The sequence below is a fragment of the Netta rufina genome (assembly GCF_964035555.1).
Source record: "Netta rufina genome assembly, chromosome: 3".
Classification (NCBI taxonomy): Eukaryota; Metazoa; Chordata; class Aves; order Anseriformes; family Anatidae; genus Netta; species Netta rufina.
The window spans coordinates 115,478,153-115,492,417 of record NC_140125.1 but is presented as its reverse complement, the minus strand read 5'-3'; the positions used below and the strand labels follow the sequence as shown (position 1 = coordinate 115,492,417).

At 40.6% G+C, this 14,265-nt stretch overlaps 1 protein-coding gene across 1 annotated transcript in view; it reads right to left on the bottom strand.

The window, feature by feature from the left end:
- CDC5L (cell division cycle 5 like) overlaps positions 1–13,716 on the bottom strand; it is a 34,464-nt gene extending 20,748 nt beyond the window's left edge. The window contains exons 1-10 of the mRNA XM_084285277.1: positions 13,571–13,716; positions 10,070–10,173; positions 8,935–9,096; positions 8,288–8,415; positions 7,345–7,444; positions 6,879–7,097; positions 5,348–5,492; positions 4,680–4,868; positions 3,626–3,774; positions 853–1,015 (exon numbers count right to left, since the gene is read on the bottom strand). Coding sequence (XP_084141403.1) covers positions 853–1,015; positions 3,626–3,774; positions 4,680–4,868; positions 5,348–5,492; positions 6,879–7,097; positions 7,345–7,444; positions 8,288–8,415; positions 8,935–9,096; positions 10,070–10,173; positions 13,571–13,615 — 1,404 coding nt within the window. The 5' untranslated portion in view covers positions 13,616–13,716. The remainder of the gene's footprint in view (positions 1–852; positions 1,016–3,625; positions 3,775–4,679; positions 4,869–5,347; positions 5,493–6,878; positions 7,098–7,344; positions 7,445–8,287; positions 8,416–8,934; positions 9,097–10,069; positions 10,174–13,570) is intronic.
- Positions 13,717–14,265: the final 549 nt, after the last annotated feature.

Here is a 14,265-nt window from a genome sequence, read left to right as displayed (position 1 = left end):
AGAAACCAAATCCCCTGTTCCCTTTCTTATGACAAAAAGGCTAATATAGAAACAAAATACAAATAAGCCTTGTCCTTTAAGCTGAAAGAAATTCTGAAGTCAAAGAGTTATTTCTGTGAGAAGAACATGCTAAAAATTCAAAGAGGATATTCTTAGCTAGGCCTAAAAAGAAACACGTCAATAGCTCTGGTGGGAGATATGCAAAGCCACCATTAGGGCTAAAGAATCAGCCACATAAAAGGAGTTCACAAGGTGCTACCCATTAGTTACATGCCCTTTTTATGCCAAGTCTAATTGGCAAGGTACATCTGGCTGCATCTCCAGGAAAGGAAACTTCTGTTGCCAAAGGTGATGAAAGAATCACGATGGACTCAGATTAATGAACATCTTAAAACCAAGTGCTCCTTATGGCAAAAATTAAACTCCTTCAGCTCAATATTGTCAACAAGACAAACTGATTAAAAGGCCCTGTAGGTAAACTGGGAAGCCAGGATGTTGAGGAATTTGAGGAATGAGTAGGACTGCAAGAAAACTGAATCTTTAGATATACTTCCTGCTCAGCTTCAAAGATAAAAGTAAGACTGAAACTTAACTACATCTTCTTTGATGAATAATTCTGGTGTGCTTTCACTAAACACAGTCAAAGCTGTTTTAACTGGCAGTATTTCTGTTCTTTCAAATAAATTCTTGACAGTATGACAATGCAAAGATTTGGTTTTATCAGATGATAAATACAGACCTGTAGACAAATGGTAGAAATAGCACTTGTTATAAAGTTCTGGTCAGAAGATGAGAAATTAAAAACCTGAAAGTTAACAGAGCATTCACCTCCACTCCTTATACAGTTCTTACCAGTTGTTTTGCATAAGATGGGTCACTGTAGTCTGCCATCCCCTCTTCTGGGTTGATGTTCAATTTATCACGTAATGGAGTTCTACCAGGAGTTGTACCAACCACAGGCTTAGGAGTTAGTCCTCCACGAGGAGTTAAGCCTTCTTGTCCTTGAGAAGGTGTTCTAGAGGAAGTACAAATACAACTTTGATTTGTTTTTTTCCCCCAAAATATTTTTACTTTCAAACATCCGAGTGCTGCACAAAGTTACACAATACAATTAACACATTCAATCCAGTTGTGTGTGTAAGGCTGTGAAAACATAATATGCAATTAAAAGAATCAAATAAGTTATTTAAACCTATCAAAGTGTACACAAGGATCTTTCAGGCACATCAACACATTAGGAGAAGCTTTAGGAACTACATCAACTCCCAGCACTGCTTTTGAGGAGAGATTACCCAGTCGCCAGTCCCCATTCTGGGATACAGCAATCAGGATTTAATTGCAACCTCTGACCTCCCTACCACCTGGGGCAAGTCATTCACTCTGAATTCAGATGGCTTAACAGCTGTCCCATCTTACAACCTAATGAATTGCCCCAAAGACAGGTCTTTGCTTTAATTGATTATTGAAGAGATAATTGTATTATACCAATCACTTTTCAACACCCAAGTTTAGGCAAGATAGAGTAAGTTTTAGATTCTGTAGGCCTCAATTGCTACTTCTCTAGACTGACAAGAAATATTGTTTTCCATCCTACTGAACCTACTGCATGAAAGACTGTGACTGTATCCAGGGCCATGTCTGTGCACTTTACAAGTTTTCTCTTGGCCACACAGTGTGAGAAACACAAAATTAAAAAAAAAAAAAATGGTAAGACACTGGTAAACATACCAAAGAAAACAGGTTCAGGAAGGGGTAAAATTGGCATAAAAAAACCTACGCTATGGTACTCATCTGCACCTAAGTAAACATGTTCAGGCAGCAATGAAAACTGAATGTGCTGTAGAGAATAACCCTGGCAGAGACAAACAGGACAAGATGGTTTAATACATTATTTCCACTACTAGTAACTGTAATTCTGCAGTGCCAGTAAGATGCCAGAACAGTGGATAAACAGTTGCATACGAGGCCTGACATGCTCTACTGGTCCTCTTCTAAGGGATACCACAGCGCCTTATTAACTGAGCACGGCTGTGAGTGGCCAGTGACAATTTTCTTTCACCTGAGGCTGTTCAGACTTTTATGAACTCTTTTAGAATAACAAATACAGACAGTAACATTTGCAGGATGATACCCACAAAAAAGCAGAAGAAAAATCATTTTGTGTTTTCAAATGACTGTTTCATAGGGTATATTTATTTTGTTGATCATACTAGCAAAAAAAAAGCTTTATGATAACTTTTCAGGAGAAACAGTTTCTAGGTAAGTGGATAGCTTTTTTTCCAGTTGTCTCAGTTACACACAATGTTTAAATACCCATTAAATTTTTCAACATGTAAGATTCAACTTTATAATTCTTACTACTATGACCTGACACAATAAAATCTAATGGAAGGCAACAACCTCCACAAGGAGCTTACATCAAAATATTACAGATTTCATGACATCGTAGGAAAAAAAGGTGTACCTAAATACTTCCTCTATTTGCCATTAGACAATGGCTCTACTTTACTACTCTGACTGCTTAAAAAGTTAGAGCTTCCTTTTATTTATTGTTAACAACCTAGTAAATTTTTTTCCCCTCTCAAGGTCTTGGATTTTCAAACTGATATGGAACTATGAATTATAGCAAGCCAAATGGACACAAAGCTACCATACTTACACGGGCAAATCTGAACTTCAGAAGCTAAGAACACACACAGAAAAACCCAAACCCCACACCGCAGAAGACAAACAGACAAAAAGAATCAGAATGTCTTTAGAATCAGAATGTTTTTTTGATATAAAATAACCCAAATGAGCAGCCAGATCACTCCGGGCCAAACCCTATATTCATTCTGCACTCCACTGATTCCAACAGATCATTTGTGTAGATCCAATTAAAAGAGCAGGGCTTTTGCATACAACTTTTAAATAACAAAATAAAGCTGCTTTTGAAAAGCTGCCATAAAGGTCTCTTTTATTTCATTCTCCGCTTTTCCTAACGGCACGGTACAAGTATAAATAGAACCTAAGTTGAAAAATTTGACAGACAAAACGTACAAAGTGTAATATTTTTTAGCTCTACGCTATTTGGCTTTTGTGGGATATATATTTATTCAGGACCCACTCTAAGAGCTAAACTAACAATTCCATACTATTTAGATTGGCAGTATAAGAAGTATTTTATTTTGGATATATATGGCTTATAAAATATTTACCCCAGCTTTTCAAAAGTTCCAAGTGGGTTTGGCTAAGGGACCTCCCACACCTTCGGCTCAGAGGTAATACTTTGGAAAGGCTAGAATCCACACACAGAATGACATGCCATCTTACTATTTATACTCCTGTATTACTCCAGTATAACTTATATTGCTCCAGACCGCAGAAGAGCTCATGTTGGACCAAAATTCCTTCAAACTATACATATACAGATGAAGATAATGTAGCTGAGCTTGCAAAAGATACAGAAAAGGAGAAAGTTGTTCAACACGAGACTGAAATAAAAGGGGGTTAGAGTTTGTTTTGCAGCACTGGTCATATCCTATTACTTCACACATTGACAGCCGCTTCCTTCGGTCCATCAGATACATGCTCAGCCAAGCACCCGTTACAAAAACACTTTTTTTTTTTTTTTTTTTTTTTTTACCTGAAGGGTGTGGAAAGCACAGTATTTGGAGTCTGAACAACCTGCCTCTGGGGAGTTACCCCTGAAAAGTCACTTTCATGCAGTGGTGTGTTAAGACCTCCTTTCAGGGGGGTATCCACATTGGTGAGAGCCATCAGGTTCTGTGCTTCCTGTGGAACAGACAACACAGACAGTACATTAACCAAGACTTTCAGAGTCACTCTGCTATACATGTTTCACAGATTCATTAGCAATAAGAACAGCTGAAGGGCTATTTGAATATCAACCGGTTTGTAGAAAATGTTTAAGCCTTTTTAACACCAGTACACTGGTTATTTACAAACCCTACAGTTCTGCTGAAAGCAATTTTAATCTTCATTGCCAGTCATATATGTTATCAATTAGAATTGCAAAAACGAGTGGGTTGACTGATGTTTCAAATTCCTTTGGTTTGTCAGACTACATAGATTTGCAAGATTCATTAGTGACTCAATATTCAAGTCATTATCAACATGTCCTTTCAGTTTTTTACAAAATAGCAGCAGTGATTTCATTTAGCCATTTCCCCACATACAACAAAACATTACCTGGTGCTACTAGTTTTTAAAAGAACTGAGACATTCACACAATCACTGCAACACGAATGTAATTCAGAGTTGCACAGCTAGGGTTTTTAAGAATCCCCATCTTAAGTGTTTTTAAGCAAATGAAGTGCTAGAAAAATATTATTTTATTGTTTTAGTTAATTACTTTTGGTTAGTTGAAAAAAAAAAAAAGCTGGATACCAAACTAAGTTGAAAAAAACATAAAATAAATTGTTTAAAGGATGTGAGTTACACAAAGAGAAACTATACAAGGTACCAGGAGAATGGTTAAAGCTAAACTTGCTAACAAACAACTGATCAGATAGAAGTGGGCCTGCATCTATGCCTTTCAGTGTGTCCTGCAGATCATGTACCAGTTCAAACCCCAGTAACATACAACATCTAAGGAATGCTTTGGTGGTACTTACATTTTTTATTCAACTGACCACTGCACTAAACCCACAAGATTATTCTGTCCGTTTATACTCTACCTGCAGGATCCTGTCTTGTGCTGCTGGAGTTTTCGGAGTCCTCAAGGCTATGCTGTTGTTGGTCACATTGTATTCAGACAACAGAGTGCTGGAAGCTGAGTTTGTAATTCCAGATTCCTCAGCAGTCTGGCGTGCAATCTCACTCGCTTGGCCGACTTTTACAACTTCTTCAAGTTCTGTATCAGATATCTTTAAAAAGAAAACAACCACAAACACATTACCTTTAGAAAAACAAAATGCCTGTTGTACATCAGAAGGTACTTGACATTTGTTTTAAAAGCACTACAGAATAGTCTCCTCACACCATTACCCCCTTCCCAGGTGTGTACTACATTAGTGCCACCTGCATGCTGAAACCAACTAAAGAATAAAACTTCGGTTTCTAAAATATGGCCAACAAGATACACCCCATTCCCATGCACAGAAGGTCCAAACACATAATACAACGCATCTCCCTTGACATTTCCCACCAACTCCACTTGAAAAAAATCACTCCAAGATCAATCTTCCACCTAGGCTTATGGGTTTTGATCAGGTTATGCCTTCCTGCAAAGAGAAAATCCCCAGGTATAGTAAGATGAATATGATCACAAGATCCAACTGACAGAACAGAAACTGCTGATTGGCACTGGGCGTTTAAGTTGGTTATTGATCAATGCGCTATTTACCTGAGGTGCTGGAAGCACTAATTTACTTCTTTTTTTTGTGAACTCTGACACCCCACTGGTTTGTAGAATAGCTGAAGGCAAGTCTGATTCTTTTTTCCGCTTCATATGTTGTTTGTCTTTTTTGCGCTCTCGTCCTTCCCTTTCACTATTAATACAGAGAAGAGAATCATTTTAGAACAGCTACAAAGTAAAACAAAGAACAAAAAGCCTGTACCCTAGCAAAAGCTGGATATGCTGAAATAAAGCATGTTTTGGGAAGAGTGAACTGACTTGTGGTGTACAAGTTAATTAGATACGGTCTACAGATCTTGCTGCAGAACCTACAACAACAGAGTGTAATGCTTCTGCATTACAGAACTAGGCAACAGGTGGTTGTTGCTTCAGCTACAGTCAACAGGGTTATGAAGCAAGACAAAATGCCCATTCAGGAATTTACACAGTTAGAATCAGTGGGTCCTCTTCCTCCGGCAGCTGCTAAAGGAAGAATATTTTCTGTGGAATATGGGACCTAAGTTCTCAGCGTTTAATGAATATGGTATTTTCTTCATACAGCAATGGGGTCAGCCTGTGAGATCATAACTTAGCAATACATAGCAGTTTGAACCTTCTACCAGATTCTCTAAACTAAAAGCCATACATAAAGAATTAAATATACCACAAGCTAATAAACCAACCTGCACGTAGTACTGGACCTACCCTCTCCATAAAAAGCACAGGGCAGGAGGAACAGGGAATGCAATTCTACAATTAAATACGTGCCATACTGCTGCTGCTGAAGATGTGCCTTTGACTTCTCAACTGAGCGGTTAGAGATTTGTGGCAGGGGAAGAAATTAAGCATTTAAGGAAATTCTACTTAAGATTATTAATTGAATTATTACACTATTTTCCTATCAAAAGTACTACTGCAATAAATACAAGTTACTCCTATAAGCAACATTAATAATGTTTTGACTTGGAGAAAGGACTGCAATATTATGAGTAATCTACTGCTACAAGAAAATGAACCTCAAATTCAAGATTTCCATATAAATAGCGCCGATGTCTACAAGGTCTTCTATTCTCATGCAGAAAAGGTTAATAAGATCTTTTAGAAAGATTGAAAAAAAAAAAGACAGATCATCTTTTTTTTTTTTCTGCACAAAAAAAGTGCAGAAAAAGACCTGCACTAACATCTGTCACGTGGAAAACATAACCCCTGCCCAAGTTCTATTTCAGACACTTCCAGGACCTAGTACCTTTCGTTATTATTTATTGTATTTATCTTTATATACTTAAATATATGCCAAATACATGCTTATATATGTATAACATATGTATATTGTTTATAAATTTATACACTCTTGACTATACATTTTATATGTTTTGTATAAATATGTTATATATGATTTATTAATATATATAAAATGTACATAAAATATATATAAGCACATACATATGTATATAAACACATAAGCATACACATATTTTTTGTGTGTTTGTTGGTTTTTCCCTCAATACACTGTTCCCTCCCTAATGCAACACATACTTACGATCTTAATTCTCCATCCAGGTCTTGCTGACGTAGCTTTCTGAAATCTGCATCCAGAATCTGGTAGTTTTCCTCTGATGTATCATAAAAACCAGGTGCGGGTTTCTTTTCAAATGGAATTTCTGCATTATAATCCACACCTCTCTTCTTTTTCCTTTTTTTCTGTATCTCAATCCCAGCAGCTCGAAGTTCTCGTCTCTTCTGAAGAGCAGCAAGTCGTCTAAAGAAACAGTAATACTGTGATTTGAAGTGCCTACCCATAGGTGGCTCCTCTATCCCAAGAGCTGGTACTATCATCAACTGCTGGTGTGATAACGCTGCATATATGCATATGATGTGAGTGAGTTCTTGCCCTAGATAACAATGAAAAAGTCTGATTCTGCGATGACTTAAGCCTATGTATACATTCTATATGCTCCAGAGCCCACAAAAGAAGACCCAGCATCTAAAGCTAAGCACAAACTTACCTAGCTTCTTCCAGCTGCTTCTCTCTCGCTTTTCGTTTCGCCTTCTTTCCCTGCGTATTAGCCAGACGAGCTCGAGCTTCAGACAGCATTTCAAGTTCATCTGCAATAGTGTAGATAAATACAATATACTTAAAAATAGCAGTAAGGGGAAATATGACATTAGGGTTAGAAAGCAACGTTTAAAAGCTGAATGAATCAATGTTTTCACAGGAACTGTGCATGATCGCTAAACTTCAGTTTTCTTCCAAGTTGTTCCAATATATTTTCTAATTAGCCTGATGAAGCAAAGATTTCAAGTTAAAACATCTACTGCTAAAAATAATTCAACTAATTTCTACAGCAAATCAAAATATATTTAGAAAGCGGCAAATTGACTGCACTAACAAAATGAAATAACTTCATTTGCGTCTAGATCCATGAGTACTGTATTGGTTAATTTATTAATATCATTTCCAGCTAGATCCAAGGGTGCTGTATTTGTGAACCTATGACTGTTCAAAACCACCACTGGTCCATTCATACAATTTTATCAATGTGCAATTCTTAATTCCTAAAATTGTAATGTGCAAGGAAAAAAGCCACGCACTGTTGCACTTCAGTAGGGATTCGACCAGGAGGTATCAGCTGGTGGGAAAAGATGAAGATACAGAAATAACAATCATCATCGAAGTGCAGTCGTTAAAGCAACAAAGAGGAAGTTGAGGCAAGAAATGACAAAAACAAATGAGAAGGCAGGAAGCCTACCAAAAAGAGGAGAAGATTGAAAAACAAGAAACAATTTGCCAGACACATAAATAAGATAAAATATATGTGAAAAAGAAAAAAAAATACCTCTAAGGAGGAATTAAAAATAAGGCACAAAAAACTCCCAGGGTACAGAAGCTAAGCAAACAGAAAAACCAAGACATCAGATATCCATCAAAAGCAGTGAACAACTTCTTGCCTTCATCCATATCGATAGGATCTGGCCTGGCTGGTTTAGTTTCTGGATTTGGATCAATTTCTCCAGGTTTAAGTTTCCGAGGATCGTCGGCAGTTTCTTCCTCATTGTCTCTCTGAGCAGCTTTGTCCCTAAAAACACATTGCATGTATGTCAGAACTGGCTTTGTATTCCCATAGGTGCATAACAAGCAACCCTTTCTTAAATCTCCCCCAAAACAGATGAAAAATTAAGCTTGTACCATGTATTGTAATTAAACTTGTTATCTAATAATTGAAAAGATTTAGGAACATGGTAAATTTAGATAAATAACATTAAATTAGATGAAAGGAACCAACCTAGTGTTATATTACAGCAATAAAATATTATATAAAATACAATACTGACAAAGCCGATGGTAGAAAACTTGGCTCCGGTAACCTTTAACAACGAGGACAAGAAATCAAACCTCGTGGGGAAAAAAAAAAAAGAACACTTGAGATGCCTCTTCCTTGAAATTAGACACACTAACTGAAAAGAAACAGTCCTTAAGGGCTTGCTTACAAAAGGACTGTTAACTTCGGCACCATGGGAGAAGCAAATGACATATCAATACAACAAATTCTGCACGTTTTCCTGTAATGCACCTCCAGCAAAGCACTGTAACTCACAGCAGAAATTCATAGTGCTCCAAACACTGTGCGGCAGTTCTCCCAATAATTGGGGCAATAGTTCTCCACTGGGTTGGCATTAGCTTGGCCAGGTGCAACAGTTTTTCCTCTTCTTCCCGTGACCACTCTGTCTTTTTGATGCTTGGGTCTAGCCATTCGTACCTGTTCAAAAGTGAAAAAAACAAAATGAGGTACAATTCCAAGTTATCCAATGATTTGTCTTGAATTAGTTCACAACAGTCTTTCCCCAAATCATCACAATGACATTTCAAAATCTTGTTATGCATATTTCAGACGTTTGGTTTTTTTTCCTATACAAAAGGATATTTTACTACACAGTAATTTTATTTAAAAATCAAGTATTTGAGCTTTAAAATGTATTTTTAATCCATTAATACAGACACTGACTCCTAATCCATTCCCCTGTTCTATTCTAGCAAAGTAAGGAGACAGAAATTTAACTCTGAAAAAGGTAAAAATCTCAATAACCAAAGTTTTCAGAAATAAGCTCATTTGGTTTGGCTTTCAATGACTGTTTCACTCACCTTTAACTGTGCCAGTACAGTTAATTTAGGCAGAAATATTCCAATAAATATGTGTACTACTTCAGAAACTAAGCCAGATCAGCTGGATTTTGAAACGGGTTCATGCTGCATCTACTTGCATTAGTTTTAGGCTTCCAATTTCTGGCATAAACTGAAATTTCACAGTGCAGTTTCTAAACATTCATCCTCAAGCCAAAACTGCCATTGTCAGAAAATTATCTGAAAGAGAGTTTAGTACCTGACAATTGGACTCAATGATCCTTGTGGGTCCCTTCCAACTCAGGATATTCCACTAATTCTAATTTTACTTCATTGGAAATATGTGTTTTCATTTAAAACAAGTGATATGGATAAAGAAATCATGTACACACTTAACATGATCCTGCATTTGCTGACGGTCACTGATGAAGTGAACATTTATACTTTTGTTCCCATTACCGTTACTCATCAGCAATTTGTAATACCTACAATAACAGAATCAAACAATCTTAAACTATTGTTCTATTGTGGACATAAATTCATCTGCAGTAGCTTCTAAATCGCCACTAATTACAAACCTCACATTCCAAGTCATGGCATATGTCACTTACCATCTGGCTTTGCACTGCTTTGCTGATTTCCTGTGCAGTAAGGAAGCAATACGAGACCACTGGTTTTTGCCATATTTCATCACAGCTGCTTTCAGAATTTCATCCTTAAAACAAAAACAATTTATATTGTCATGGATCGTGAGCACTCACAAAGCAGCAAGGCTGAGCTGAAGCAGCCAACACAGTGAGTTTCATGCAGTTGGCTGAGCCAGTGCAAACAGCATCGCTGCTGCTTTTCCACATTTTACTCTCCAGATGAATGAGGATTTGCATTCCAAAGGCCGCAGAAATCAATACAAGGGATGAAACTGACAGATTTCCAAAATGATTAGTTTCAGTGCTCTCTTTATGCACTTTTTTTCAAAGGTTCTGCATTTCTTCCTTGAGAACAGCAATAAAGAGGTAGAGAAGTGTTTGTCCTTTTGGTCATCGCACAACATTTGGGAAAAAAACAGATACCTCTAGGTGGCTTTTTTTAAATAACATCATAAAATTACTTTGTCCTCTTTTTATTTTGCACGGGTTAATGCAAATGGAATCTATCAATTGAATATGCTGTTATGTATAGATATGCTTCATGAAAATGAAGGAACCTTGTACTAAGTTTCTCTTTTCCAAGTAAATCTTAAAATACATCACTTCACTGTTTAGAGTGTTACACCCACAAGCGCTGATCCTGAAGCCCATAAACTTCTGGGGAAAAATAAATGGATTCAGCCTGGGAGCCAGGCTGCTCATATCCAACAAGCTGCTGGCACAGTTCTGGATTTCACAGTGTTGGGTACCCATTTTACATTCCAGAAGTCCCTCTCTCCCTTTCCCCAGATAAGCAGATTTGTGATTTTTTATGTCTTCAAAGGTCAGAAAGCAGAATTTTAAATGCCTCAAAGCTATTCTTATAGCCTTGTTCACCACAGATGTTTCTCTTCTATACTCATAGTTGTGTCCTGAATCTGTTCAGCTGCACAATGCAGATGCGAGCCATCAACGACAGATCCTCTGTCCAACACAGACAGCTCTCAGAGCACACAGGAGCTATAATGATGAGGAGCTCTGGCTTGAGCTGCTACCCAAAACAATTCAGGTCATTTCTATGAAAAGCTCAAAGTTACCACAATGTCTCTAAATCCTGTCTTGGTTTTTGGATTTTACGTGGTGTCACATGGCATGCTGCAACCATACTGATGACATTAGCAGGCTTTCTGCAGTCACTGTCCTGATGATCTGGTATCCACTAATCCCACTGTGAATATCCATAACACTGTACATAAATTGAAATATTAATTTTTAAAAAACAAACACTAAAATGAGCTATTTCACCTCTGGTAAATAAAATATGGGTGAAACGATGATCTGTTTCTCTTTATAACACCAGAACTAGTCCATAATGGCTGAAATTAAGCCCAGGGTTAAGTGCACACGGCTATTCCTGTCCTCTGTAGGCCTCCAGTGTAGCAGCCTCCTGACATAGAGCTGGTACAGCACAAGGGCTTCAAGGCACATGAAGTACACAAAATAGTAATTTTCTGTTAATTTTTCTCACTGCTTTCTGGAACTATGCACATGTCTAGTGTTCAGAGTATACAGTGGCACAGTTCTGGATTTTACAATGTCGAGTACCTCCTTTTGAACGTGCCATCTAATAAATACATTTCACAGTTTTTATTTTTTGTTATTATTTCCTTACACTATCACTTGCAGTTCTGAAAGCAAGTGACATCAAAAATGGGAGAGAGTTTTGTTGGTTTTGGAGGGTATTTTGCTGTTTTTCATTTTCCTGAAGGACACACAGATCCCTGTGTACAAGACACTCGGGGCTGCAGATGACGATCCCGTACACGTCCGCACCAATTCCATCTGAAGGGGTCTTCATGGGGAAGAGATTCCCATGCCCTTGCTTTCCCAGGGAACAAAACCCTTCCCTGTGCAGTACAGAACATGCTCTAGGGCCATCTTTCCAGGCTAAACAGGCCCACTAAATGGGCCTAGGAAAATAGAAGACTGAAGGGAGACCTCATCATTGTGTATAAATATCTGAGGGGAGGGTGTCGAGAGGATGGTGCCAGTCTCTTCTCAGTTGTAATCTCTTGTAGTAGCGTTCAGCGACAGGACAAGAGGCAACAGGCACAAACTGAAGCACAGGAGGTTCCGTCTCAATATGAGGGGGCACTTCTTTACTGTGAGGCTGATGAAGCACTGAGACAGGTTGCCCTGAGAGGTTGTGGAGTCTCCTTCTCTGGAGATATTCAAAACCCACCTGGATGCCATCCTGTGCAATGAGCTCAGGGTGACCCTGCTTGGCAGGGGGGTTGGACTAGGTGATCTTCAGAGGTCACAGAATCACAGCATGGCCAAGGTTGGAAGGGATCTCCAGAGATCATCTAGTCCAACCCCCCTGCTCAAGCAGGGTCATCTAGAGCATGTTATACCTATTACCCCTCATACCAATTGTATTTATTACCCTCGTATTTATACCCATTATCCTCTATCCTATCATTGGACAGCACTGAGAAGAGTTGGGACCCATCCTCTTTACATGGTCCCCTCAGGTATTTATAGAGGTTGATAGGATCCCCTCTCAATCTCTGCTAAGCTAAACAGTTGCAGCTCACTTAGTCTTTACTCATAGTATAGATGCTCCAATCCTTTAATCGTCTTTATAGCTCTATGCTGGACCATGTTCCACATTTCTCTGGTACTGGGGGAGCCCAGAACTGTACACAACATTCCAGGTGTGGCCTCACCAATGCTGAGTGGAGGGGGAGGATCACCTCCCGTGACCTGCTGTCCACACTACTCCTGATGGGGATCCCACTGGCCTTCTTAGCAACAAGGGCACACTGCTGGCTTGTGGTTAACATGTCCACTAGGACCCCCAAAGCCCTCTCTGCAGGGCTGCTCTCCAGTAGGTCAGTCCCCAGTCTGCACTGGGTTGTTCCTCCCCACGTGCAGCACCCTGCACTTGCCCTCGCTGAACCTCAAGAGGTTCCTCTCCAACCTCGGCCATTCTGTGATGTCTGAAGACAACACAGCCCACACATATCCCTCAGCTACTGCGCGGGTGGTTCATCTGTGGGGCAGAGGCGACCCTACGCACGGCTGAGCTTCCTCCGCTCCCAGCACGCAGCCTTCGGGTTGCCCACAGGAGAGCTACGAAGGTGGTGAAGGGTCTGGAGGGGAAGGCGTGTGAGGAGCAGCTGAGGTCCCTTGGTTTGCTCAATCCAGAGCAGAGCAGGCCGAGGGGAGGCCTCATGGCGGCCTGCAACTCCCTCAGGAGGGGCGCGGAGGGGCAGGCGCTGAGCTCTGCTCTCTGAGGACACCCGAGCAGGCGCCCCCCCCCCCCGTCGCCATGTTCCGCACCACGTGACCAGCCCCCCTGCCGCCCCACCGCCCGCGCCTGCGCAATGCTGCCGCGCAGCCCCTCCCCCACACCGCTGAGGGCTGAGCCGTGAGGGGGGGGACAGGGAGGATTGGGGGGGGTTAAAGCAAACCGGGCCCTACCTCGGTGTTCCGCCACACGCCACCCTTGATCATAATCCGCGGCATCTTGGCTGCGAAGAGGGGCCCGAGGGGCTTAGCGGAGAAACGAGCGCCCGGAGGGCAGCAGCGGCTGCGGCGGGGCCGGGCCTGCACCCAGCGCAGGCGCCGCTCGCCTTCTGCGCATGCGCGGAGCGGGGAGGGCGGGGGCTGAGCGGCGGAGGGGCTTGCGCATGCGCACAGTGGCGGGAGAGGGGGAGCGGGGAGGGAAGCGGGACTTGGCGCTCGGCGCATGCGCACAGCGGTGCCCGCCCCCCCCTCCTCCCGCGGGGGACTGCGCTCTGGCGGCCCTGAGGGGAGTTGAAGGGGGGGGGGGGATTGGAGCGCCTCAGGCCTCAGCTCGTCGGGGCGGTTTCTGCTTTCTCTTCCCTTTTCTTTCTCCTCTGCTAAATAAATAAATAAATAAGTAAGTAAGTAAATAAATAAATGGCGTACGGGGAGGTCGTCAGCTCTCAAAGGATAAATTCCTTAAGTTGTGTCAAATTCCCGAGAGGAGGAGGCAGCAGGTGGCCGGGTTTCATCAATGTTCATGGTGTAGGAGCAATTAGAACAAAAAAAATAAACACCAAACCAAAACAACCGCTGTTTACATTGACGCACTGTAACCAAAACAAAAATTGAGGTAGCAAGGCATGGTGACATCCAGGTTTTAACTGCTA